Source organism: Nomascus leucogenys, chromosome 13, assembly GCF_006542625.1.
Source record: "Nomascus leucogenys isolate Asia chromosome 13, Asia_NLE_v1, whole genome shotgun sequence".
NCBI classification, from domain to species: Eukaryota; Metazoa; Chordata; class Mammalia; order Primates; family Hylobatidae; genus Nomascus; species Nomascus leucogenys.
This window is the reverse complement of record NC_044393.1, coordinates 19,635,705-19,662,086: the sequence shown is the minus strand read 5'-3', so window position 1 is coordinate 19,662,086 and position 26,382 is coordinate 19,635,705. Positions and strand designations below refer to the sequence as shown.

Sequence of the window (26,382 nt, the reverse complement as noted above, 5' to 3'; positions counted from 1 at the left end):
CTACTCCAGAGGCTGAGGCAGGAGAATCTCTTGAATGTGGGAGGTGGAGGTTGCAGTGAGCCGAGATCACGCATTCCACTCCAGCCTGGGCAACAAGAGCAAAACTCTACCTCAAAAAAAAAAAAAATTGGGCTGGCCACAGTGGCTCAAAATGCCGTAATCCTAGCATTTTGGGAGGCTAAGTGGGGGGATCGTTTGAACCCAGGAGGTCGAGGCTGTAGTGAACAAACATCATGCCACTGCACTCCAGCTTGGATGATAGACTGAGACCCTGTCTCAAAAAAAGAGAAAGGAATATAAATAAATAAATGAAAATTTAAAAGGAAAAGAGAATATTTAAACACTATTTCAGACAATCTCAAATGTACCTGGAAACAGCTGGGACAGGAAGTCATGAAGGGAATGGGCAGAGTTAGAGAAGGTCAGAGTACAGCCATGTTTCACATCCCAGCTGAAACTCCTCCAACAGCTTTGTATCACCCTTCAAATACAACCTGAGCTCTTTTTCTTTCTTTCTTTCTTTTTTTGTTTTTCTGAGATGGAGTCTCACTCTGTCGCCCAGGCCAGAGTGCAGTGGCACGATCTTGGCTCACTGCAACCTCCGCCTCCTAAGAAGCTGGGATTACAGGCGCGTGTCACCATGCCCAGCAATTTCTGTATTTTTAGTAGAGTCAGGGTTTTACCATGTTGCCAGGCTGGTCTCAGACTCCTGACCTCAAGCGATTTGTCCACCTTGGCCTCCCATGAGCCACCACGCCCAGCCCTGAGCTCTTTTCTTTGACCAGAAGGCCCCCACAGGCTCTGACTTTTGTCTGATAGTCTCTCATCTTTCTCCCTTTGCTCACTGCAGTCAGCCACACTGGCCTTTTGACAACCCTTCAGTCACACCAAGCACACTCCTGCCATTGGGCCTTTGTACTTGCTGTTCTCTCTGCCAGGAATGCCTTTTCCCCGGATCTTTGCATAGCTTATTTCTTCTCATAGTCAGGGCCTTAGTTCAAATGTCCTCCACTCAGAGCAGCCTCCCTTGAACACCCAAATCTAAGCCTGCCCCACCTCCATCCCTTGCTAGCAATTCCATTATCCTCTACAGCGCTGAAATTACGTATTCCTTGATCTGTTTATCATCTGTCTCCTTCACAGAAGTTCCATGACAACAGGGAGTTAGGCTGTCTTGTCCCCTGCTGTATCCGCAGCATGTAGAACAGTGCTTGGCACACAGTAGGCGCCCCATAAATATTTGCGGAATGAGCAAATACAGATGGGGACAGCTGAGTCAGTAGGGTGAGCAGCTGGACGCGCCAGTGGTGGAGGGAGGAAACGGCAGCCTCTGCCTGGGCCTTGCCCTGGGTAAACAGACCTCCCTCTCCCCAGACAGCCACTGTTTGACGACTGTCTGCCATGGGCCTGGCTGAGCCTGGGCCGTCAAACTGCCAGTGCCTCTGTATTCTCTGGGACAAGCAGTGGAGGCAGCCATACCTCCAGGAGAGTTTGTGAAGGAGCAGGTCAGAAAGTTGTCCAAACAGGCATGAGGAAGGGCGGAAGAGGTGGGGAAACAGGGAGAGAGCAGGCGGCCCTGCCCTGGGCAGAGCCAGAGAAGCTGGAGGGAGACCTGGGCGCTCCCCTGGGCAGTTTCCCAGGCAAACCCAGCTGCCTGCAGGGTTCAGCTGCCTGCAGGACTCAGCGCTGGGAGCAGGTTGTGGTCTCAGCTCTAGTCCTGACATACACAGTATCTCAAGTACTTGCCATTTGTAGGCCTTAGCTTCCTTACTTGTAAGTTAAGAGGCTACAGGCAGATTAGTGGCTTTCAAACAGTTTTTTTGTTGTTGCTTTTTGTTTTCGTTTTTGAGACGGAGTCTCAATCTTGTCGCCCAGGCTGGAATGCAATGGTTCGATCTCAGCTCACTGCAACCTCCGCCTCCCGGGTTCAAGTAATTCACCTGCCTCAGCCTCCCGAGTAGCTGGGATTACAGGCACGTGCCACTACCGCCCGGCTGAGATTTGTATTTTTACTAGAGACGGGGTTTCATCATGTTGGCCAGGCTGATCTTGAACACAGCAAGATTCTATCTCTACAAAAAATACAAAAACTAGAGGCTGGGCCCGGTGGCTCACACCTGTAATCCCAGCACTTTGGGAGGCGGAGGTGGGCAGATCACTTGAGGTCAGGAATTCCAGATCAGCTTGGCCAACAATGGGAAATCCCATCTCTACTAAAAATGCAAAAATTAGCCAGGCATGCTGGAGCACGCCTGTAATCCCAGCTACTCAGGCGGCTGGGGCAGGAGAATCTCTTGAACCCAGGAGGTGGAGATTGCTCTGAGCCAAGATCGCCACTGCACTCCAGCCTGGGCGACAGAGCAAGACCCTGTCAAAAAAATAAATTAAAAAAAAAATCCCAACTTTCACCTCCTTTAAAAAAAAGTGAAGGTCTAGCAACACTGATACCTATGAGACAACAGTCTCCTGGAGCTACTTGAGATTTGCATGCTTCCTCTAATTTGCCACAGTCCCCACTATTCCTTAGTGTCCCCATACGGAAACTTATTAATGAACATAAATCACCATGTTTGCTGTATTGTTTTTCTTAGAGGAACGTGTGAACTTTGCTCACACCCTATCTGTTCCATTTATTTCAGTTACTTCTCTGGGTAAGGGCACTTGAGTGTGGGATGCCTGATCACTGAGACCAAAGTGAAGTTCATTTATTTGCATGAGCAATCTTCTATTTCATAGATTTACCTTTTTTTTTTTTTTTTTTTTTTTTTGAGATGGAGTCTCGCTCTGTCGCCCAGGCGGGAGTGCAGTGGCGCAATCTCGGCTCACTGCAAGCTCCGCCTCCCGGGGTCACGCCATTCTCCTACCTCAGCCTCTCCCAGTAGCTGGGACTACAGGCACCCGCCACCATGCCCGGCTAATTTTTTTTTTTTGTATTTTTAGTAGAGACGGGGTTTCACCGTGGTCTCGATCTCCTGACCTCGTGATCCACCCGCCTCGGCCTCCCAAAGTGCTGGGATTATAAGCGTGAGCCACCGCGCCCGACCGATTTACCATGTTTTTAAGCGACTACAAGAAAAGTTTAAATTATGTCTGTGGCTCACATTCTATTTCTATTGGCCAGCACTAGCCGGGTCCCTTGGATTCTATAGCAGTGTACAAGCTTGCTGCTAACTCATTCTGCCTCCATTTTCCATTCTTGCGTAGACCAATCCCAGTCAAATCTCTTGGGCTGGTGTCTTCTCCCCACCCCACAGTTATCTTTAGTGTCTCCACCCTGGTTGCCTGGCCACCTGTCTGTCCAGAGGATCCCGGCTCCAGAACTCCGGGCATGTCTTCTAGAATTCTCCATACGGGAAATGTCACTCCCAGCCCCCATCTGGCAGCCATTGTGTTTTCTTTATCTGACATTCACATAAAACAATAGTCAATTTGAAAGCTAAATACACATCCATTCTTCTGTCTCCAGCCTGTAAATTTACCCCAAATCCAGTAATTTGGGAGGTGGAGTTGGTGGGAAGAAGCTTTTTTTTTTTTTTTTTCCCCTTCTCCAGGGCAAATCGTATAGTTTTTCTGGAGATAAGATGGACTGAATTTGGGGGAAGAACACAGGTCCATCTACAGTGAAGGCTCAGACTTTGTTTTTGGAGGAGATGGTGTCATGGCTCCTCTGGGGAGATGAGATGAGAGAATCCTGAAGACTTAGGGTGCCGGGAGGAAAAGGAATCTTGGCAATGACAAAGACACCTTCAAATGAAGGGGCTAACGTGGTAGTGGCTGAGAATTTGTGCTGCAGTCAGGAGGGCTTGGGTTAGAGCTACATCCACGGTATGACCTTGGACAGGTGACTTTATCTCTCTGATCCTCGGTCTCCTCATCTGTAAAATGAGGATAAGAATAGACTTGACCTCCACTTCAACGAGAAGTTAAATGAGATATCCTAGCACTGCGCTTTGCACATAAAGGCTCTATAAATGTCAGCTATCATCATAAAGAGCCCAAAGTGGCATTTGGAGTAAATTTGATTTGTTTTTAAGAGAGAGGGTTTTGCTCTGTCACCCAGGCTGGAGTGCAGTGGCATAGTCAAAACCCACTACAGCCTCAAATTCCTGGGCTCAAGCCATCCTCTCGCCTAAGCCTCACAAGTAGCTGAGACTACAGACACACACCACCATGCCTGGCTAACGTTTACTTTTTAATTTTTTTAAGTTTTAAAATTTGCTGTAGAGATGGGGTCTCACTGTGTTGCCCAGGCTGGTCTCAAACTCCTAGCCTGAAATGATCCTTCCAACTCGGCCTCCCAAAGCACTGGGATTGCAGGTGTTAGCCACCACACCCAGCCTAGTTTAATTCTTTTTTAATCATCCTTCTCTGCATTTTTGTAATTCCTCTACCATGAACCTGCTTTAGTTAAGTAAGAAACAGCTAACTGGGGGAGGAGAAATAAAACCAAACTCCTAAAAAACCCCTAATAAACCCCTAAATGTGGGGTCCAACATGAAGTGTTACAGCTGGGAAAAGGTAAGAGATCCTACAGTTCAAACTATACACGCCCTTTTTTTTTTAATTAAACTTTTTAATTTTTTTGGAGATAGTTTTTCTCCATTGCCCAGGCTAGAATAATGGCACGATCTTGGCTCACTGCAACCTCTGCCTCCTGGGTTCAAGCAATTCTCCTGCCTCAGCCTCCTGAGTAGCTGGAACTACAGGCACGTGCCACCATGCCTGGCTGCTTTTTGTATTTTTAGTAGAGGTGGCGTTTCACCATGTTGGCTAGGCTGGTCTTGAACTCCTGACCTCTGGTGATCCACCCACCTCAGCCTCCCAAAGTGCTGGGATTACAGGTGTGAGCCACTGCGCCAGGCCTTAATTAAACTTTTAATTTAGATTCAGGTGGTACGTGTACAGGTTTGTTACATGGGTATATTGTATGACACTGAAGTTTAGGCTATGATTGAGCTCATCACCCAGGTAGTGAGCATAGTACCCAAGAGGCAGTTTTTTAGCCCTTGCCCTTCCTCTAGAAGTCCGCAGTGTCTGTTGTTCCTCTCTTGATGCCCATGTGTACCCAATGTTTAGCTTCCTTTTACAAGTGAGAACATGCAGTATTTGGTTTTTTGTTTCTGTGTTAATTCACTTAGGATGATGTCCTCCAGCTCCATTCATGGTGTGGCAAAGGACACGATTTTGTTCTCTTTTTTATTTTTTGACACTATCCTTGAACTTGGTTGAGGTTTTGTTCTCTTTTATGGCTGCATAGTATTGCATAGTATATGTACCACATTTTCATTATCCATTCCACTGTTGATGGGCACTTAGGTTCATTCCATGTCTTTCTATTGTTTTGTTTTGTTTGAGATGGACTCTCACTCTGTCGCCCAGGCTGGAGTGCAGTGGCGTGATCTCAGCTCACTGCAACCTCTGCCTCCCAGGTTCAAGCGATTCTCCTGTCTCAGCCTCTCAAGTGGCTGGGATTACAGGCATGTGCCACTATGCCTGGCTAATTTTTGTATTTTTAGTAGAGACACAGTTTTACCATGTTGGCCAGGTGGGTCTTGAACTCCTGACCTCAGGTGATCTGCCCGTCTCGGCCTCCCAAAGTGCTGGGATTACAGGTGTGAGCCACTGTGCCTGGCTGATATCTTTCTATTGTGAATAGTGCTGTGTAGAACATATGAGTACATGTGTTTTTTTGGTAGAACAATTCATTTTCCTTTGGTTATATACCAAATAATGAAATTGCTAAATTGAATGGTGGTTCTGTTTTAAGTTCTTTGAGAAATCTCCAAATAGCTTTCCACAGTGGCTGAACTAATTTACATTCCCACCAACAGTGTATAAGTGTTCCCTTTTTTCCACAGCCTTGCCAACATTTGTTATTTTTTTGACTTTTTAATGATAGCCATTCTTCAGATATCAAGGGTGGGGACAAAAAAAAAGAAACTTAATAGTCATTTTGACTAGTGTGAGATGGTATCTCATTATTTCATTTGCATTTTTCTGATGATTAGTGATGTTGAACATTTTTTCATCTTTGTTGGCCCCTTGTACATCTTCTTTTGAGAAGTGTCTGTTCATGTGCTGTACCCACTTTTTGCTGGGGTTCTTTGTTTTTTGCTTGTTGAATTGTTTAACTTCCTTGTAGATTCTGGTAGATTCTAGTTCTTTGTAGAATTGTCGAGTTCCTTGTAGACCTTTGTCGGATGCATAGTTTGCAAATATTTTCTCCCATTCTGTAGGTTGCCTGTTTACTCTTGATAGTTTCTTTTGCTGTGTAGAGGCTCTTTAGTTTAATTAGGTGTCACTTGTCAATTTTTGGTTTTGTTGCGATTGCTTTGGTGGGTTTAGTTATAAATTTTCTGCCAGGGAAATTTTTTTTTTTTTTTGAGACAGGGTCTTGCTCTGTCACCCAGGCTGTTAATAACTTAACAAACTGAGACCCCAAGAGGAAAGGTGATTCGGCCAAAGTTATACAGTAAGTTAGTGGCAGAGCCAAGACTAGAATGGTGGACTGTGGGAGTTGGAAGGGGACTTTGAAGTTGTTAGGGCAGCCTTTCCTAAGACAAGGCCCCTCAGACAAGAAGGATTCTATTGTTAGATGTTTGAAAAGTGCTGAATTAAAGAAAGCTGCACAAATTTCATTATCCGAGAATTTCTCAGAATTCTTAACACATGACAATGCCTTGGCCACTCCAAGAAATGCCTGCAGCGTATAGGGCCCTCAATTAGTTTCAAGAGTCCCTTGAAGGACGTTGACACCTATGCAAGCTCTCCCTGCTCTCAGACAGAGAAATGCTATATCTTAGATATACTCCTAGTTGCTTTTAAAAAATAGGTTTCTAGGGCCGGGCATGGTGGCTCATGCCTGTAATCCCAGCACTTTGGGAGCTTGAGGCAGGCGGATCACGAGGTTAGGAGTTTGAGACCAGCCTGACCAACATGATGAAACCCTGTCTCTACTAAAAATACAAAAAAAAAATTAGCTGGGCATGGTGGCATGCACCTGTAATCTTAGCTACTCAGGAGGCTGAGGCAGGAGAATTGCTTCAACCTGGGAGGCGGAGGTTGCAGTGAGCCAAGATCATGCCACTGCACTCCAGCCTGGGCAACAGACAGAGACTCCATCTCAAAGAAAAAAATATATATATAGGTTTCTAGATTTTTTCCCACAGTTGCTTGTCATTGTGCAAATTGTTGTCATTGTGCAAATTGTATGATTTTTAAAATTATACTACCAAATTGTCTGTAGCTGGTATGTAGGAAGATGGTTGACTTTTTTTTTATAATCTCATTTCTCCTTTTTTTAAAGTAAGAAATATTACAAATGTGCAGAAAAGTATAGACAATAATATTATGAACATTGATGTATTCACCACTCAATTTTGTCAAATCTTATTATATGACCATGTTTTCTTTGGATGTTGTTCGTTTGTTTGTTTTAATGACAAATTAAACATTACACTTAGAGTTGAAGCCCCTTGTCTCATTCCTGATCCCATCACCCTGCCACCCTTCAGTGGTGATCATGGTCACCATTTGGTATTTATCATGTGTATTTGGTATTTATCTGGTAATGTGTCATTGCCAGACACATTTTCACAGTTCTACCATACTTTGGCTATATAAGCAAAGTAAAATATTTTGCTTATCTGGAAAATTTATTTAAATGATATACTGTACATATCCTGCAGCAACTTCCTTTTATTACTCCTCATAATAGGTTTCTGGATCTTTTCATGATGATACAAGTTGCACCAGGTCACTCATTTAAAATGCTGTGTAGGCTGGGTACAGTGGCTCACGCCTATAATTCCAGCACTTTGGGAGGCCGAGGCGAGTGGATCACTTGAGCCTAGGAGTTCAAGACCAGCCTGGGCAACATGGTGAAACCCTGTCTCTATCAAAAAATAAAAAAGAAATAAAACGCTGTGTATCCATGAAGTACTATGCAGTCATAAAAAAGAATGAAATCATGTCCTCTGCAGCAACATGGATATGGCTGGAAACCATTATCCTAAGCAAACTAATGCAGAAACAGAAAACCAAATAACATATGTTCTCACCTATATGTGGGGGCTAAACCTTGGGTACACATGGACATAAAGATGGGAACAATAGGCACTGGGGAAACCAAAGGGTTTAGGGAGGGAGGGGCAAACGCTGAAAAACTACCTATTGGGTACCATGCCCATTACCTGAGTGATGAATTCATTCATACTGGAAACCCCAGCATCATGCAATATACCTTTGTAACAAACCTATACATGTACCTCCTGATTCGAAAATAAAAGTTGAAATAACGGGCTGGGCAATGTTTAAAAACACATGCAGCCAGACGTGGTGGCTCATGCCTGTAATCCAAGCACTTTGGGAGGCCAAGGCGGGTGGATCACTTCAGATCAGGAGTTCGAGACCAGCCTGGCCAACATGGTGAAACCCTATCTCTATTGAAAATATAAAAATTAACCAGGTGTGGTGGTGGGCACCTGTAATCCCAGCCACTTGGGCGGCTGAGGCAAGAGAATCGCTTAAACCTGGGAGGCAGGTAAAAAACAAAGTTGAAATAACAAAAAATAAAATAAAAGTGTCTATAAATATCCTGAGTATATTTATTCTGTTTTGTTTGTTTGTTTGTTTTGAGATGGAGTCTCACTCTGTTACTCAGGCTGGAGTGCAGTTGCATGATCTTGGCTCACTATCTCAAATGATACTCCAAAGACTATTCTTATACCTGTGGATGAGAGTTTCTCTAGGTAACATGTAGAGATGGAATTTCTGTATCTTAGACAGTGGATATCAACACTTTTAAGAGATGTTGCTAAATTGCTCATTCTTGAATGCCAACTTCCACTTCAAACAATAGTTACAGAGTTTTGGTTGCTCTACAACCTCACCAGCACTTGATTTTGTAAGATACTGAATGTAAAATTATACTTCACTTTCAAATTTGCATTTCCTCTATTACTAGAGAGGGAGAAGTTCTTTTGTCACTTGAGTTTCCTCCATTATGAGTGTGCTTGTTCACATCCTTTGACCATTTATCTATTATATTATTTACCTTTCCTTATCAATTTGTAGGCATTTTTTTAGCACTCTTAGAAACATCTTTTATGCATGTATTTTTTTTTTTTTTTTTTTGAGACAGAGTCTTACTCTGTCGCCCAGGCTGGAGTGCAGTGGCACGATCTCGGCTCACTACAACCTCCGCCTCCCAGGTTCAAGTGATTTTTCTGCCTCAGCCTCCTGAGTAGCTGGGGTTACAGGATGCACCGCTGCGCCCAGCTGATTTTTGTATTTTTAGTAGAGACAGGGTTTCACCATGTTGCCCAGGCTGGTCTTGAACACCTGACCTCAGGTGATCCACCCGCCTCAGCCTCCCAAAGTGCTGGGATTACAGGCGTGAGCCACTGTGCCTGGCCACATGTGTTTTTAAACATTGCACTACATGCACTACAGTGTGGTCAACGCATCCATTCACTGAAATAATCCATTCTCAATGCAGTGCCGGAATTATTTATTCTTGATTCTAATCCTTTCTCAGTTATATTAGCAGAAAATACCTTTGTCAGTCTGTAACTTGTATTTTCAGTCTCTTTTTAAATATCTTCTTTTAGGTTTTAATGAAGCTTGATTTTTTTTTTTTTTTTTGAGACAGAGTCTTGCTCTGTCACCCAGGCTGGAGTGCAGTGGCACGATCTCGGCTCATTACAACCTCCATCTCCCAGGTTCAAGCAATTCTCCTGCCTCAGCCTCCCGAGTAGCTGGTATTACAGGCACCTGCCACCATGCCTAGCTAATTTTTGTACTTTTAGTAGAGACGGGTTTCACCATGTTGGCCAGGCTGGTCTTGAACCCTTGACCTCAGGTGATCCACGGACCGCAGCCTCCCAAAGTGCTGGGATTACAGGTGTGAGCCACCATACCCAGCCAATCATTTTTAAATGTACAGTTTGGAGACATTAAATATATTCACATTGTAATACAACCATCACCACCGTCCATCACCTGAACTTTTTTCATCTTCCCACACTGAAACTGTACCCATTAGAAAATAGCTCCCCTTGGGAGGCAAACATGGAGAAACCTCGTCTCTACTAAAAATACAAAAAAATTAGCCGGGTGTGGTGGTGTGTGCCTGTAATCCCAGCTACTCAGGAGACCGAGGCAGGAGACTCACTTGAACCTGGGAGGTGGAGGTTGCAGTGAGCCGAGATTGGGCCACTGCACTCCAGCCTGGGCCACAGAGAGGGTCCCCGTCTCAAAAAAAAAAGAGAAAGAAAATAGTTCCTCTTTCCTCCCAGCCCCTGGCAAACTCCTTCTACTTTCTGTCTCTATGAACTTGACTACTTTCCTGCAGGTTAGTGGGATCATACAGTATTTGTTCTTTGTGACTAGCTTTTTCCCTAGCATAATGCCCCCAAGATCCATCCATGTTGTAGCATGTGTCAGAATTTCCATCCTTTTTAAGGCTGAGCAATATTCCATTGTATGCATATACCACATTTTATTGATCCATTCATCCATTGATTGATACTTGGGTTGCCTCTGTCTTTTGGCTATTATGAATAATGCTGCTATGAACTTGAGTATACAAATCTCTCTTCCAGATGCTACTTTTGGTCCTTTTGGGTATATACTCGGAAGTACAATTGCTGGATCATATGATAGTTCTATTTTTCATTTTTAAGAAACCGCCATACTGCTTCCCACAGAAGTTGCACTATTTTACATTCCCACCAGCAGTGATAGGAACGTAAAAGGGTTACAATTTCTCCGCATCTTCACCAACACTTGCTATTGTCTGTTTTGTTACTGTTTAATAATATCCATCCTAATGGGTGTGAGGTGGTCTCTTATTGTGTGTTTTGTTTGTTTGTTTGTTTTGGTTTTTTTTTTGGAGACATAGTCTTGCTCTGTTGCCCACCCAGGCTGGAGTGCAGTAGTGAAGTTTCGGCTCACTGCAAACTTCACCTCCGGGGTTCAAGTGATTCTCCTGCTTCGGCCTCCCAAGTAGCTGAAATTACAGGCGTGTGCCATCACACCCGGATAATTTTTTTTTTTTTTTTTTTTTTTGAGACAGAGTCTCACTCTGTTGCCCGGCTGGAGTACAGTGGTGCGATCTCAGCTCACTACAACCTCTGCCTCCCAGGTTCAAGTGATTCTCCTACCTCAGCCTCCCGAGTAGCTGGGATTACAGATGCATGCCACCATGCCTGGCTAATTTTTGTATTTTTAGTAGAGATGGGGTTTCACTATGGTGGCCAGGCTGGTCTCGAACTCCTGACCTCATGATCCGCCCGCCTCAGCCTCCCAAAGTGCTGGGATTACAGGCGTGAGCCACTGCACCTGGCCCACACCCAGATAATTTTTGTATTGTTTAGTAGAGATGGGATTTTGCCATATTGGCCAGGCTGGTCTCGAATTCCTGATCTCAGGTGATCCACTTGCCTCGGCCTCCCAAAGTGCTGGGCTTACAGGCATGAGCCACTGTGCCCAGCCTCTTATTGCAGTTTGGATTTGCACTTCCCTAATGATTAGTGATGTTAAGTATCTTTTTATGTGCTTAATGGTTATTTGTATATCTTCCTTAGAGAAATGCCTATTCAAGTCCTTTGCCAATTTTTTTGTTTTCTTGAGACAGGGTCTTGCTCTGTCACCTGGGCTAGAGTGCAGCAGCAGGATCATGGCTCAACAGCCTCAAACTCCTTGACTCAAGTGATCCTCCCACCTTGGCCTCCCAGGTAGCTGGGACTACAGGTGTGCACCATGCCTGGCTAATTTTTAAATTTTTTTGTAGAGACAAAGTCTCACTATGTTGCCCAGGCTGGTCTTAAACTCCTGAGCTCAAGCAGTCCTCCTGCCTCTGCCTCACAAAGTGGTGAGATTATAGGCTTGAGCCACCACACCTGGCCTCTTTGTCCATTTTTTAAGTTTTTTGTTGTTGTTATTGAGTTGTAAGAGTTCTTTATATATTTTGGACATTAACCCCTTATCAGATATATGATTGGCAAATATTTTCTCCCATTCTGTAAGTTGCTTTTTCACTGTCAAGTGTCCTTTGGTGCACAAATTTTTCTAATTTTGATGTAGTCCAATTTGTCTCATTTTTAAAAATTTCCTGCGCTTTTGGTGTCATATCCAAATGCACATAAAGAACCTTTATTCTAAAGGTTTTATACTTTTCCGTCGAACTCATTTTCAGTTAATTTTCATATATGGTGTAAGGAAAGAGTCTGATTTCATTCTTTTGCATGTGAATATACAGTTTCCCAAACATGAATTTGGTTTTGATAGTACTTTATTAATTAAGACTTTTGCACCTGGTAGATGCTCTTTGATTTGACCTTTAACCCACTGGAATCCTCTCACCATCCTTCCCTCACAGTTGACCATTTAGCTTGGGCTTAATACTTCCAATGACAGAATACTCACTACTTAATAAAGCAGCTTTTCCTGTGGTAGAACAATTGTATTTTACAGAAAGATCTTCTCCATTTTGAGCCTCAAGTTTCCTTCCTGTAGCATCCACATTTTGGTCCTGGTTCATTCTCTGAAGCTGTAGGAATCAGTGAGCGCTTTTTGTTTTTTGAGACAGAGTTTTACTCTGTCACCCAGGCTGGAGTGCAGTGGCACGATCTCTGCTCACTGCAACCCCCACCTCCAGGGTTCAAATGATTCTCCTTCCTGGCTAACACAGTGAAACCCCGTCTCTACTAAAAATACAAAAAATTAGCTGGGCGTGGTGGCGGGCGCCTGTAGTCCCAGCTATTCGGGAGGCTGAGGCAGGAGAATGGCATGAACCCAGGAGGCAGAGCTTGCAGTGAGCCGAGATTGCGCCACTGCACTCCAGCCTGGGTGACAGAGCGAGACTCTGTCTCAAAAAAAAAAAAAAAAAGATTCTCCTGCCTCACTCTCCTGAATAGCTGGGACTACAGGCACATGACACCACACCTGGCTTATTTTTGTATTTTTAGTAGAGACAGGGTTTCACCATGTTGGCCAGGTGAAACTGGTCTCAAACTCCTGGCTTCAACTGATCCGCCTGCCTCAGCCCCACAAAGTGCTGAGATTACAGGCGTGAGCCACCGCACCCAGCCAGTGGGCACTCTTTTCCAAAGGAAAGTACTTTGTTGCTTTTTTTTTTTTTTTTTTTTTTTTTGAGACTGATTCTCACGGCACGATCGTGGCTCATTGCAACCTCCGCCTCCCAGGTTCAAGCGATTCTTGTGCCTCAGCCTCCCAAGTAGCTGGGATTACAGGCGCCCGCCGCCACGCCCGGCTAATTTTTCTATATTTAGTAGAGACAGGGTTTCACCATGTTGGTCAGCTGGTCTCGAACTCCTGACCTCAAGTGATCCACCCACCTCAGCCTGCCAAAGTGCTGGGATTACAGGCGTGAGCCACCGCGCCCGGCAGGAAAGTACTTTGAATTGAGTAAATAACACAACTATATGCTGGGCAGCTACCTGCCAGGTTTATAAGGTTTAACACATTTACTCCACAAAGCAATCTATGAAAAGGTCCTATCATTGATTCCTATTTTATAGATGAAGCAAATAAGGCTTGAAGAGCTTACGATTTTAGCAAGGTCCAACAGTTATGTAAATGGCACCACTGATATTTCAAAGGCAATGGCCCTGGCCACTCTGCTACACGACCTCTCTCTCCTCTTTTCCAATACACAGCCCAGAACTCTTTTGGATCTTCGATTATTCTTCAAGGGGCATAGCTTTCTTTCTTTTCTTCTTTTTTTTTTTTTTTTTTTTTTTTGAGACGGACTCTCGCTCTGCTACCAGGCTAGAGTGCAGTGGTGAGATCTCGGCTCACTGCAACCTCTGCCTCCCAGGTTCAAGCAATTCTTCTGCCTCAGCCTCCGAAGCAGCTGCGACTATGGGACTACAGGTGCGTACCACCACGCCCGGCTAATTTTTGTATTTTTAGTAGAGATGGAGTTTCACCATGTTGGCCAACATGATCTCGATCTCTTGACCTCGTGATCTGCCCACCTGGGTGTCCCAAAGCTCCGGGATTACAGGCATGAGCCATGCCACTGCACCTGGCCTAAGGGGCATAGCTTTCTCATCCTCTGTCATCCTAGGAAAATTTTAAGTATTCATATTAAAATGAAAACTAAACACAATTGTCCATATATGGTCCTTAGGAGTAGAATGCGAAGGACCTCTTAGCTCCTCTGACCTGGGAACTACATTCTCTCTAATGACACATACGACTGGGTTAGAGGTTTGGGCAGCTGCCGCCAAGTAAAACCTCTAGAAGTTTGCTATGTCACTTTCTGCTAAGGTAGCTTTTCCCATCTACACTAAATAAATAAATCATCCAGGTGATTTATTTTTAACCAATGCGGAGGGTTTTTCACTTCTCTCCATGGAGTTCAAACATTTCTCCAGGCTGGGCAGGGTGACTCACATCTGTAATCCCAGCACTTTGAAGACCAAGGAGGGGCAGATTGCTTGAACCCAAGAGTTCCAGACCAGCCCGGGCAACATGGTGAAATTTCATATCTACAAAATATAGAAGAATTAGCCAGGGGTGGTGGTCCACACATGTAGTCCCAGCTACTCTGGAGGCTGAGGTAGGAGGATCATCTGAGCCTGGAGACTTGGAGGCTGCAGTGAGCTGTGATGGCGCCACTGCATTCCAGCCTGAGTGACAGAGACCCTGTCTCAAAAAAACAAACAATAATTCACCAAATCTATTTGGATCTGGGTCCTGCCATCATTTTATAGGTAATACCTCCATAGCACTCACTAAGTGCCAGGCACACTTCTAAGCCCTTTTTATACATTAACACAAATAATCCCCACCAGGACCTAATGCCATACACATCATTATGGTCACTATTTTGCAAATAAGAAAACAGTCACAGAGAAGTTCAGCAACTTGTCCAGGGTCACACAGCTAGTCCGTGACTGAACTAGAATTTAAGCCCAGAGCCCAGGATGTCAGGTTCCAGAATTGGTACACTCAGCCTCAATACTGTGCTGCCTTCAAATATTCTGACAATCTTAGACAGCTTTGGGGATCCAAAAGATTGAGAAGTACTTGGGGACCTCTTTTTTTTTTTTTTTGAGACGGAGTCTTCACTCTCTCACCCAGGCTGGAGTGCAGTGGTGCAATCTCGGCTCGCTGTAACCTCCACCTCCTGGGTTCAAGTGATTCTCCTGCCTCAGCCTCCCAAGTAGCTGGGATATTACAGGTGCCTGCCAACATGCCCAGCTAATTTTTGTATTGTAAGTAGAGATGGGATATCACCATGTTGGCTAGGGTGGTCTTGAACTCCTGACCTCAAGTGATCTGCCCACCTCAGCCTCCCAAAGTGCTGGGATTACGGGCATGAGCCACCGCCGCAGCTCCCTTTTTTTTTTGAGATGGAGTTTCACTCTTGTTGCCCAGGCTGGAGTGCAATGGAGCGATCTCGGCTCACTGCAACCTCCACCTCCCAGATTCAAGTGATTCTCCTGTCTCAGCCTCCTGAGTAGCTGGGATTACAGGTGCATGCCACCACACCTGGCTAATTTTTGTATTTTTAGTAGAGACGGGGTTTCCTCATATTGGTCAGGCTGGTCTTGAACTCCTGACTCAGGTGATCCACCCACCTCAGCCTCCCAAATTGCTGGGATTACAGGCATGAGCCACCACGCCGGACCCCTGGCTCCTTTTTTTTAATAAAGAAAGACTAAAGGTCCAGAGGCTTTGAAAGGCAAATAGTATTAAGTCAGGATTTGATATAAGGATTTCTTTCATTCTGTTTATTTTCTCATTGCTTTCTACTTATGATACTGTTTCATTTGGTAGTAATAATATTTCTTTCTAAAATAAATTGAAGTAAAAAGAAGTGAGTTGATGTAAGAAAAATGTTACAGATATGAAAAAATCATAATGGTCATTAAAAAATTAGTGAAACTTTGGAAAGACTGTGTTCAGTCAAGTGAAGTGAAGTTAGGTTGCAACCACAAAAAAACCCCTAAGTCTCAGTGGTTTGAACAGCGGAAATTAATTGCTCACCTACAGTACACGCCCAGCATGGGTCGGCAGGGGGCGCTCCGCGTCGTGGAATGATTCATATCTACACTTGCTTCCCCAACAAGGGCAGCACTGGCCTTTAAAGCTTCTGCCCAGGTGTGACACAGGTTGTTTCTGCTCACATCTCATTACCCGAAAGAAGTCACATGGTCACATCTCATTTCAAAGGAAGCAAGAAAATGCAATCCCATCATGTGCCGGAAAGGAGAGAAATAGAATAGTTGAGAACAGCCCTCAGAGAGATATAAGTAAGGGAGGGTGAAAGGTGGGTCTAGAGAGATAGGCTGAGTCATGACTCATTGAATTTTTCTGACTTAGATCATGACGGTCCACTCCACCAAGTGGCCAACATTTGTTCCCAGAAAAGGGAGTGTGATGATCCCCCAGGAAGAACACAGTCTGACAACATTATTCTGATGAGCAGACACATCTCTCAGGCTGCAATTCAGGAGTCCTTTTGGGTGGGGGGGTGGGGATGCTGGTACTTCCTAAGTGGTTTCAGCTGAACTCTGTGATTTTTTTTTTTTTTGCCTATTCCCTGAAGGGAGATGAGGCAATTTGGGCTTTGGCTGAGCTAGGGTTTGGTTCTGTCACTACTTTGAAAAGCTATCTAGGGAAGGGTAATTGGAAAGGAGAGGAATTCAAGGAGAGGGTCCAGGTGGGTAGGGAGCCTCACACAGGGCTTGGTGATCAGGTGATTAGGAGGCCTCCTTGAGGAATTTTCAAAGTGCGGTCTGAGGGCACCTGGTATCAGAAGTACCCAGAAGCTCATTAAACACTTGGGCCAGGTGCCCCGTGGCTCCTGCCTTTCATCCCAGCACTTTGGGAGGCTGAAGTGGGAGGATTTGCTTGAGGCCCGGGTTCAAGACCAGCCTGGACAACATAGCAAGACCCCCCCCCCCACCGCCCCCGTCTCTATTTTTAAAATTTATTTATTTATTTATTTGTTTGTTTATTTATTTATTTATGGATTCTCACTCTGTCACCCAGGCTGGAGTGCAGTGGCCTGATCTCTTCTCACTGCAACCTCCGCCTCCCAGGTTCAAGCAATTCTCCTGCCCCAGCCTCCCAAGTAGCTGAAATTACAGGCATGCACCACCACACCCAGCTAGTTTTTGTACTTTTAGTAGAGACGAGGTTTCACCATGTTGGCCAGGCTGGTCTTGAACTCTTGGTCTCCAGTGATCCACCTGCCTTGGCCTCCCAAAGTGTTGGGATTATAGGTGTGAGCCACCATGCCCCACGTCTATCTATTAAAAAAAAATTTTTTTTTTTAATCTGATGACTAGGCCCACTGTTGATCCTGGTACCTGGAGGTAGGACCCCAGGCATCTGATTTTTTTGTTGTTGTTTTTTTAAGGCAGGGTCTCGCTCTGGCGCCCAGGCTGGAGTGCAGTGGCACGATCTTCACTCACGGGAACCTCCACCTCCCAGGTTCAAGCGATTCTCCTGCCTCAGCCTCCCAAGTAGCTGGGATTACAGGCATGCACCATCATGCCTGGCTAATATATATATATATTTTTTTTTTAGTAGAGACAAGGTTTCACCATGTTGGCCAGGCTGGTCTTGAACTTCTGAACCAGGTGATCCACCCGCCTCCCAAAGTGCTGGGATTACAGGCGTGAGCCACTGTGCCTAGCCGCCATCTGATTTTTTTTTTTTATTATTTGAGACGGAGTTTTGCTCTTGTTAACCAGGCTGGAGTGCAATGGCACGATCCCGGCTCACCACAACCTGTGCCTCATGGGTTTAAGTGATTCTCCTGTCTCAGCCTCCCAAGTAGCTGGGATTACAGGCATGTACTACCACGCTCAGCTAATTTTGTATTTTTAGTAGAGATGAGATTTCACCATGTGGGTCAGGCTGGTCTTAAACTCCGGACCTCAAGTGATCCACCTGCCTCGGCCTCCCAAAGTGCTAGGATTACAAGTGTGAGCCACCTCACCCAGCTGGCATCTGAATTTTTAATAATGGCCCCAGATGATTCTTATGGACACCAAGATTTGAGAAGCATTGAATGACTGAGAGAAAATTTCTTGTAAGGGTAGAAGCCCAGCACAGTGGTTCTCAGTGGAGATAATTTCAACCCCCAAGGGACATTTATAAATGTCTGGAGATAGTTTTGGTTATCACACCTTGAGGGTAGGGGAAAGTGCTGCTGACATCTAGTGGCTAGAGGCCAGACATGCTGCCAGGGACAATGTATGGGACAGTCCCCATGACAAAGAATTCTCTAGCCCAAATGTCATTAGTGCTGAGGTCAAGAAACCCTGGTTAGCAATTAAGAGTTTGAACCTTTCTAAATGTTGGAGCACATGTGATTTTTAAATCTTCAATTTTTATTTTACTTTCCAAAATGTCTACTATATGCATAGAATCCTTTTCATTGAATACCTGTTACGCACCGAGCACTTGAAGTTTACATCACTGTCAGTTCCTCTTGAAAGACCTTTTCAGTCATTCATCCAACAAATATCCATTAAACACTTACTAAAATATATTCCAGGCCGGGTGTGGTGGCTCATGCCTGTAATCCCAGCACTTTCGGAGGCCGAGGTGGGTGGATCACCTGAGGTCAGGAATTTGAGATCAGCCTGGCCAACATGGTGAAACCCCATCTCTACTAAAAATACAAAAAATTAGCCGGGTGTGGTGGCGGGCACCTGTAATCCCAGCTACTCAGGAGGCTGAGGCAGGAGAATTGCTTGAACCCAGGAGGCGGAGGTTGCAGCAAGCCGAGATCGTGCCATTGCTCTCCAGCCTGAGTGACAAGAGCGAAACTTCACCTTAAAAAAATAGAAAAAGAAGTATTCCAGGCAGAGGGGAAAGTATGTGCAAAGGCCCCCAAGACAGGAAAGAAAAACTGTAAAAACGGCTAGTGTGCCTGCTGCTGATAGGGGTGGGGGCAAGTGGAATGAAATGAGGTGGGAGATGGAGGGATATAAAAACAAGGGCGTGCATGGCCTCACAGTGTAAAGTGGGAGTTGCATGAGTTTTGTTATAAATGCATAGGAAGTCATAAAAATTTAAGTAGAAGAGGATCTGAGCCAACGTACATTTGTACAAGATCACCCTTGGCCCCTGAGTGAAGAGTAGGGGGCAGGGAAGCCACAGGAGAAAAAGAAGTGAAGGAATGGGGCAGAGGCAGGCAGAGGGGAGGCGGGGGGTGGAGCGGGGGGAGATCCCCTCCCCAACCCTGCCAGGTTAAAAAAAAAAAAAAAAAAAAAAGAGAGAGAGAAGAAGTGAAAAGACTTTTGCAGACCTCCAGAGATGATGCATAAGGTTGGCTGGGGTGGAGATGGAAAGATGAAAAATCTAGGTTCTGTTTGGAGGGTGGCAAGAAGTGGATTTTCTGATGAACTGGAAGGCATGAGAAACACAGCACAAAGACTGTGACTTGCAAGATGTTGGCTTGAATAACTGAGAGAAGGTGGGTGATGATATATGACATATAGATATGACTGTCATTCTCTTTTGACGACTGAGGAAGGGGAAGTGAGTTGTCCTACTTCACAAAGATAGCATATGGGCTCCAGGTGTGTCTAACCCAAAGGTTATAATTTTTCCACACTCCTATATCCACACATTAATTTTTTTTTAAATTGAGACAGAGTCTCACTCTATCACCTAGGCTGGAGTGCAGTGGCGCGATCATGGCTCACTGCAGCCTCCAACTCCTGGGCTCCAGCGATCCTCCCGCCTTGGCCTCCCAAAGTGCTGGAATTACAGGGACTCACCATCACGCCCTGCCTACCTTAATTTTTATAATGGGGATGACATTTAATGATAGTAATATCATTATAAATGCCCCATACATGCTAACATCTGCTTCCACAAGGAAGCAGCACAAAGCCTGGAACCTTCCTCAAAGACCTCTGTACATTGGAACAAGGTGCTGGGAACAGAAGTTTAGTAGGTGGTGGAAGGGCAGCAGCTGCCACCCTGGGAACTGGTTTTAAAATCTAACGTTCTGATTGCTGCAGTGGCCATGTGCTGGTGTGTGATGGGGAGATGTTCGTCTACGTAACTAAACCCAATGAGCTGTGATTGGTGATCGAACCGAGCAGGCACCCTCTGGATTTGGAGAAACATAGTGCGTCTGGGCCTGTGATTGGCGGGATTGCTGTGATTGGCGGGATTGCTGTGATTGGTGATGTCCCTAAGGCTATTTAAGTTTCTGAACACCAGTTCCTGCATTGGCCACGAGGAGGAGCCCGGAAAGCGCAAAGCGCAGCACTGCGGAGAGTCTTGGCCGCCTCCTCCGGGACGCCCTCCGGCCCAGCGCGGTGCCAGCCCTGCCCTGCGCCCTGGGGCAACCGGGGATGAGGTGGGGCGGGAAACGGTGTCAGGGCTCCCAACTGTGGCCCGGGTGGCCACGCTTCTCTGCACAGTCCCTTTGGCCTCTTCCCCTGGCTCCCAGCCCCACAGAAGACATTGGCTGACCCAAGGGGTGGGGCTGCGGGTTCGCGAAGGTTTGTGAAGGCCCGGATCCAAGTTGCAAAACTGTGGAGTCTATCAAGTGAGACTTAGCAGCCCCACTCCCTCAGGTGCGCCCCTTGCCCTCCTCAGAGCCCTTCTCTCAAGTTTAGCAGCCTCCACCGTGCCCTTTAAGATCCTCAAAGAACTTTTGCAAATCGGCATCTCATTGGAGCTAAAATGACCTGTGCAGGCAAAGGCCACTAGCTCAGGGGATCGCCCCCTGCCCATCCCCAGGTGCTATCACATCGCGCTGTGCGTCTTCCCTGCACTTAACCACTGTTTGTAATTGATTTCGTTTTTCATTTATTTACTTGCTTATGTCTGCAACCCGCCTCTCCACCAAAATGCAAGCTCTGTGAGGGAGGGTGTAGGGTTGCCCGACACAACACAGGACACCCAGTTTCATCTGAGTGTGAGATGAACAGCACATTTTAAGAGTATAAGTAGGTCCCATGCATTATTTGGGACACGCTCATACTAACAAAGTATTCCTTGTGTATCTTAAATTCACATTTGACTGGGCATCCTGTATTTTTATTTGCTCATCTGCAACCCTCTGAGGGGAATATTTTGCCCATGGTCTTCACTGCTGCATCTCCACCACCCACAACGATGCTGAATAAATGTTGAATGTTTCGATGGACGATTTCCTTCCTTCGTTCACTCAGTTATCCATCCAGCCTATTTATATCAAATGGGTCCTGGGAATACAACGGTAGATGGGACACAGTCCAATGGAGGAGGCAGACAACCAGTCTAACTACCATCTGACTGAACTATGAAGATGTAAAGCTTTGGGAGCTGTGGGGGGACAGAGGAGGACCCCGGCGTTCTGTTTCCCGGAGGAACATGACTAAGATGGGACTTGGAGGATGAGAAAGCAAAGAAAGAAGTGTGACAGCTCTCTGCTTGAGACCACGGGGTTCTGGAAGCTGCAGGTGGCTGGGGAGGGCAAATGTGCAGTATGGGCGGGGCAGTCAGGAAGAGGTGAGAAGGAGACTCTCATTCACTGGGTATTACCACCCACCAGCCAGCACAAGAGGGATGCCATGTTGCTATTATTGTGCCCATCATACAGATGAGGAAGCTGAGGCTCAGAGAAGTGACATGCCTCAGCTAAATTTACAGTCGTAGAGGGAAAAGCTGAGTTTCAAGTTCAGGTCTGGCAGACTCTGAAGTCTGCACTCTTCTAGAAAAGCCACTGGGTTAAGGATTACAGCGCCAATAGGGGGTTGGAGAAACAGGCTCAGAAAGGTGACAGGGCTCTCCCTGTGAATATGGCTCTGTCCAGTTGAGCAGGATACTGAAGCAATGCAAGAGTTACGGTTTTTTCCAAGCCCTCCAGAGAGACAACGGGAGGGCCAGAGCAGGACCCAGGAGTCCAGAGCAGGACCCAGGAGTCCAGACCACTGCGTCTCCCATTCCTATTGGGGTTGGCTCTCTAGGAGCCCCTTGCAGAGCCCTGGGGCTAATTCCTTGCATGGATCCTGGACAGGTCTGCAGTTTCCATGGAGACCGCCTCCCACCATCCCTGAAATCTCATTGTGACCAGTATTAAGGGATTAACTCTGCCCAGCGGCCCTCACAGGGTCTGGGGTGCCGAGGGGGGCCAGCAGGAGCTCCCTCAAGGATGAAGAGGTTGTGCACTGTGCGGGACCCCATAGCAGCAGGAGGAGGATGTCGGACTGGGGCCAGGGCTTCCCCCGGGACCCACCAGGTATGGTCCTGACTCCACATCTGCCTGGAAGGAAGGATGGGATGGTAGGAGAGAGACACAGGACCAAGGGGGAGGATTCCAGACTGGGAGCAATGTGGAGGATTTGTACTCTCATCCCCTAACCCAGGAACGTCCAGGGCCCTGATGGGTGAATGACGTTCCGATCAGAGAAGGAGGATCCAGACGACCTCAACAAGGTGAGAGGAGCCCCGTAGAGTATTAGGGGTACTCCAAGGCTGCCTAAAGACCAGATCTCTTATCTCTCCTATTTGGCAGTTGGGGAAACTGAGGCACGGAGAGGGAAAATGACTTGCCCAAAGCCAGTGAGTCAGCAAACTGAAGCAGGTCAAGAATCCAGAGGGAACCCTGAAGTTCCCTGAGCAGAAAACAATCGGTTAAAATCTCATTGCCACTTCCGCCTTGAACTCCAAATCCTCCTTCCTGAGCTCCAGGCATGGGGTCCCCTCCATCCCCTCACCCAGAGCTTGTCCCATCAGCCATGCTTCCCTCCCTGCCTCTCATCCTCCTCCTGACTTCCCCTGCCACCCGCACCACCTGAGGCTGGCAGAGAGTTCCTGGCAGGTTCTCCAGTGCTGGCGGGCACAGCCACCAGGCCCCCACTGTTCCATCCAGGGGACACCTTCCCACTGGGTCCCTATCTGGATGACTTGGGACATTCTTTGTTCCACACTTCATCCTCTCTTTGGGATTTCTGGGTCCAGACACAGTGAGGACCCTGACAGTTCCCCTCCTCACCTCTTGTCCTGAGAAGGCCAGGCCTGCGTGGGAGAGATGTAACCAGACTCCCAAGCTCTCTGGGCCGGGCTTCGTGGAAGGCCATATCAGTGCAGGGGCATAAACACCGGCTCTGGAGCCAGCTAGAGATGGGTCTAACATCATTGCCTTGGCTCACTGGGAAAATGATGTTCCTTCTCTGAGCCTCAGTTTCCTCACCTGTGATGGGAGACAATCACCCTTCCTTCCTCAGAGCTTGCTCTCAGCTGCTATGGAAACATCTCCAGGTTGCGATATTAAATGAACCAAACAAGATACAGAACAGTGTAAGAGCAGAGGCTACTCATGTATGATCTTACGTGCTGTCTGGTCTGTATAAAGAAACCTTGGCAGATACATCTGTAAGGGATGTGGTCCCCCATAGTGAGGAAGTCAGGGAGAACAGGTGAACAGGAGACAGAGCTGGAAGCAAGACTTCTCACTTCACACCTTTTATGGTTTGATTCTGAACCGTGTGAATGTAGCACCAATTCAAAACTAAATGTAAAGATGTTCACAAATTAAGTAAAATATTAAATAATAATAATAACACATACCTCAATAATATGACCGGTGTGCAGCCAAGATTTAGACCCAGGTACTAGAAACTGACTCAAAGGAAGAGAGGAGGCCTGTCTTCAAGTCACCGAATCCTTGACCTAGAAAGGCCCTTTATTTTGTCAACGTCAAATTGCCAATAACAACAATAATAGTCTTGGTAGCAAGAATCAGGAGCTCCCTACCTGGGGAACACGGTGCCAAGCACTGTCTGAACATTATCTCATTTAATTGGCGTTTTGATTTTGGGAGGAAATGATCATCATTCCCACTTTACAGATGGGAAAACTGAACCTCACTGAGGTTTTGACTAGTAAGTTGCAGTAAGTGATAGAACTAGGGTGCCATCGAAGGCCTTCCAGCTTCAAATTTGAAGCCCCCCTACAGTGGGTCTCAATATTGGCTGCACGAAAATATAGATGCCTGGCACCTCCCCACCCCTACCCCAAGATTCGATCATTGGTCTGTGATAGGGACTGGGCATCTGTCTTTAATTTTAAAAAGTCTTTTTAAAAAATAGACACAGGGTCTCACTATGTTGCCCAGGCTGGTCTCAAACTCCTGGGCTCAAGTAATCCTCCCATCTCAGCCTCCCAAAGTGCTAGGATTACAGGTGTAAGCCACCGTGTTCGGCCTCTTCTCCAATGGGAAACCAAGGCCAGGGAGGGAAATGACCTTGCCCAAGGACACACAGTGGCTGGAACCAGAGCTGGCAGGGCACCCAGCAGCTCACATGAAGCCCTAGGGCAAATAAGAAAAAAGCACCCCACTCTGGGCAGGCAGAGCTCCATGGGCGCTTCGCTTGGCAAGTGGAATAAGGGCTGGATTTCCATCCCTACTTGCCTTCTTGGCTGGAGAACCTTTGTGCAGTGAGCAACCTGCACAACTGTACAGAGCAGTAACTCTGGCCTGAGCCTCAGGACTTCCAAACACTTCACCTTAGTGACCTGGCAAATCCCTGGGGCCCCTCAGAACAAGAGAATGGGGAGACCAAGGGTGGCTTCTGGGATGTGGGCTCAGCCCTCACTCCCCAAACCAGAGTCTGGATCAGGCAGGGGCTCCCATCAGCCTTCAGGCCCCACAAGGGCCGGGAAGGCCGCATCTAATTCCCAAGGTCACCCCTGCAGATAAATTCAGGAATATAAACAGGAGGGATGAACATAAACAGGAGGAGAACAACACCCTCGGCCCAGATGTCATAAGCCACCTGGCAAGAGGCAGCCGCAGAGAGGCCCCACCCACACAGATCCAAGTCCTCCTGGCTTCCTTCCTGATCATTCTCCAGACCATACTCTCTGCCCTACCTCCGGAGCCTTACAGTCAGCATCTCCCACAGTGCCCTGCTCTCTGCCGTTCTCCTGGCCATCTCTCACTGGCATCCCTGGAAGGGAAGGGTAGCCCTGGAGTTAGAGGCACGGACTCTAGAGACAGACTGCCCAAGTTCCAATTCTACTTCTTGTTTCTCATCAGCTGTGTGAGCATGGGTATATGGCTCAACCTGCCTGTGCCTCTGGTGTGCAAAATGATGGTGAAAGCATTGCCTACCTCCCACAGTGGCTGGGAGGATCCAGGAAGTAACACATGCAAAGCTCCTAAAACAGCTGCATATCCAGTGGCCATGATGATCAATGTGTATATTTTGCTCCATTTCATTTTCATGACAACCCTGGAAGTTAGGTATTATAATTCCCAATTTACAGGTGAAGAAACTGAGGCTGGGAGAGGTGGAGAGAGTCAAGGCAAGGCTCTGCATCTTTTTCGTGATAGGGACTGGGCATCTGTCTTTAATTTTAAAAAGTCTTTTTAAAAAATAGACACAGGGTCTCACTATGTTGCCCAGGCTGGTCTCAAACGCTTGGGCTCAAGTAATCCTCCCATCTCAGCCTTCCAAAGTGCTGATGCCTCCAGAGACAGGACGTGGCTGAGATGGATTATAACGTAGTCTCTGGTTTGCAGTGCATGGCTGCTGGTCACATCCTCACAGGGCCCATGGGACACACAGCCAGGTGCATTCCCCTGACTTGGGTCTTCCAATGGCTCTCAGGCATCTCTCTGCTTCCAGCCAGCCCTGGGAGGAGGGGGAGAACGGCATGGCAAGGCATTTGCAGAGCCGTCTTGTTCACCAATGTCCCTCAAGACATTGCTCGGGTCCACAGAGACCCCACGATTCATTCCCATGCTGGCTGGAGCCCCTGAATACCCGAGGTGACCTTCTGTCCTTGGACAAGTCACTTCCCCCTCTGATCTCCATCTCCCCATCTGTGCAGTGAGGGGATGGAGCTGGATCAGTGGTTTTCCAACCCTCAAATAAAATATTAAGATTACATGTAAAAGGGAGTCGCCGGTTGAAGTTGGGCCTGTGGATGCATACCCTTGGCTCCTGGGAGCCTCGGAACCCAGCCTGAAAAGCCTCAGCCCACATCCTCCTGAAGATTCTCCTGGCTCTGACACTGCAGAGTTCTAGAACCCCAAGCTCAAAGCTGCCGCTTCCCATCCCTGTTTGGAAAGCTCTCCCCCAGCTGCCTTTATCTCTCTTTGGTAACAGAGCAAATTTGCTTAGGACCCAGCACAGGGGGAACAAGCAGACTGTTGACTCTTGAGCAAAGCCTCCTCTTTGGAGAGCAGCCGAGGTGGCCGTGGGATATGCGTTGGGAGGCCAGCAGCCTCTTGCATAACCCTCGAGGCCTCCTGCCCACCCAGGCCTTTTCAGGGTTAGGGGTGAGGAAAACCGCAAACTCATGCCCAGTTAATTTTTTAAGGCAAAATCAACAGGCTCAGCAATGATTAGCAGCTGGGTAAGTTGGTCTTAATCA

At 46.7% G+C, this 26,382-nt stretch overlaps 1 protein-coding gene across 4 annotated transcripts in view; it reads left to right on the top strand.

The window, feature by feature from the left end:
• HNF4A (hepatocyte nuclear factor 4 alpha) overlaps nt 1–26,382 on the top strand; it is a 79,114-nt gene that overhangs the window by 13,319 nt on the left and 39,413 nt on the right. For 2 of the 4 annotated variants that reach the window (XM_030825511.1, XM_030825509.1), the window contains one exon: nt 22,016–22,237. The exons of the other annotated variants lie outside the window; for them this stretch is intronic. In XM_030825511.1, coding sequence (XP_030681371.1) covers nt 22,198–22,237 — 40 coding nt within the window. In that variant the 5' untranslated portion in view covers nt 22,016–22,197. Of the gene's footprint in view, nt 1–22,015; nt 22,238–26,382 lie in introns of those variants that run through there. 4 annotated transcript variants of the gene reach the window in all.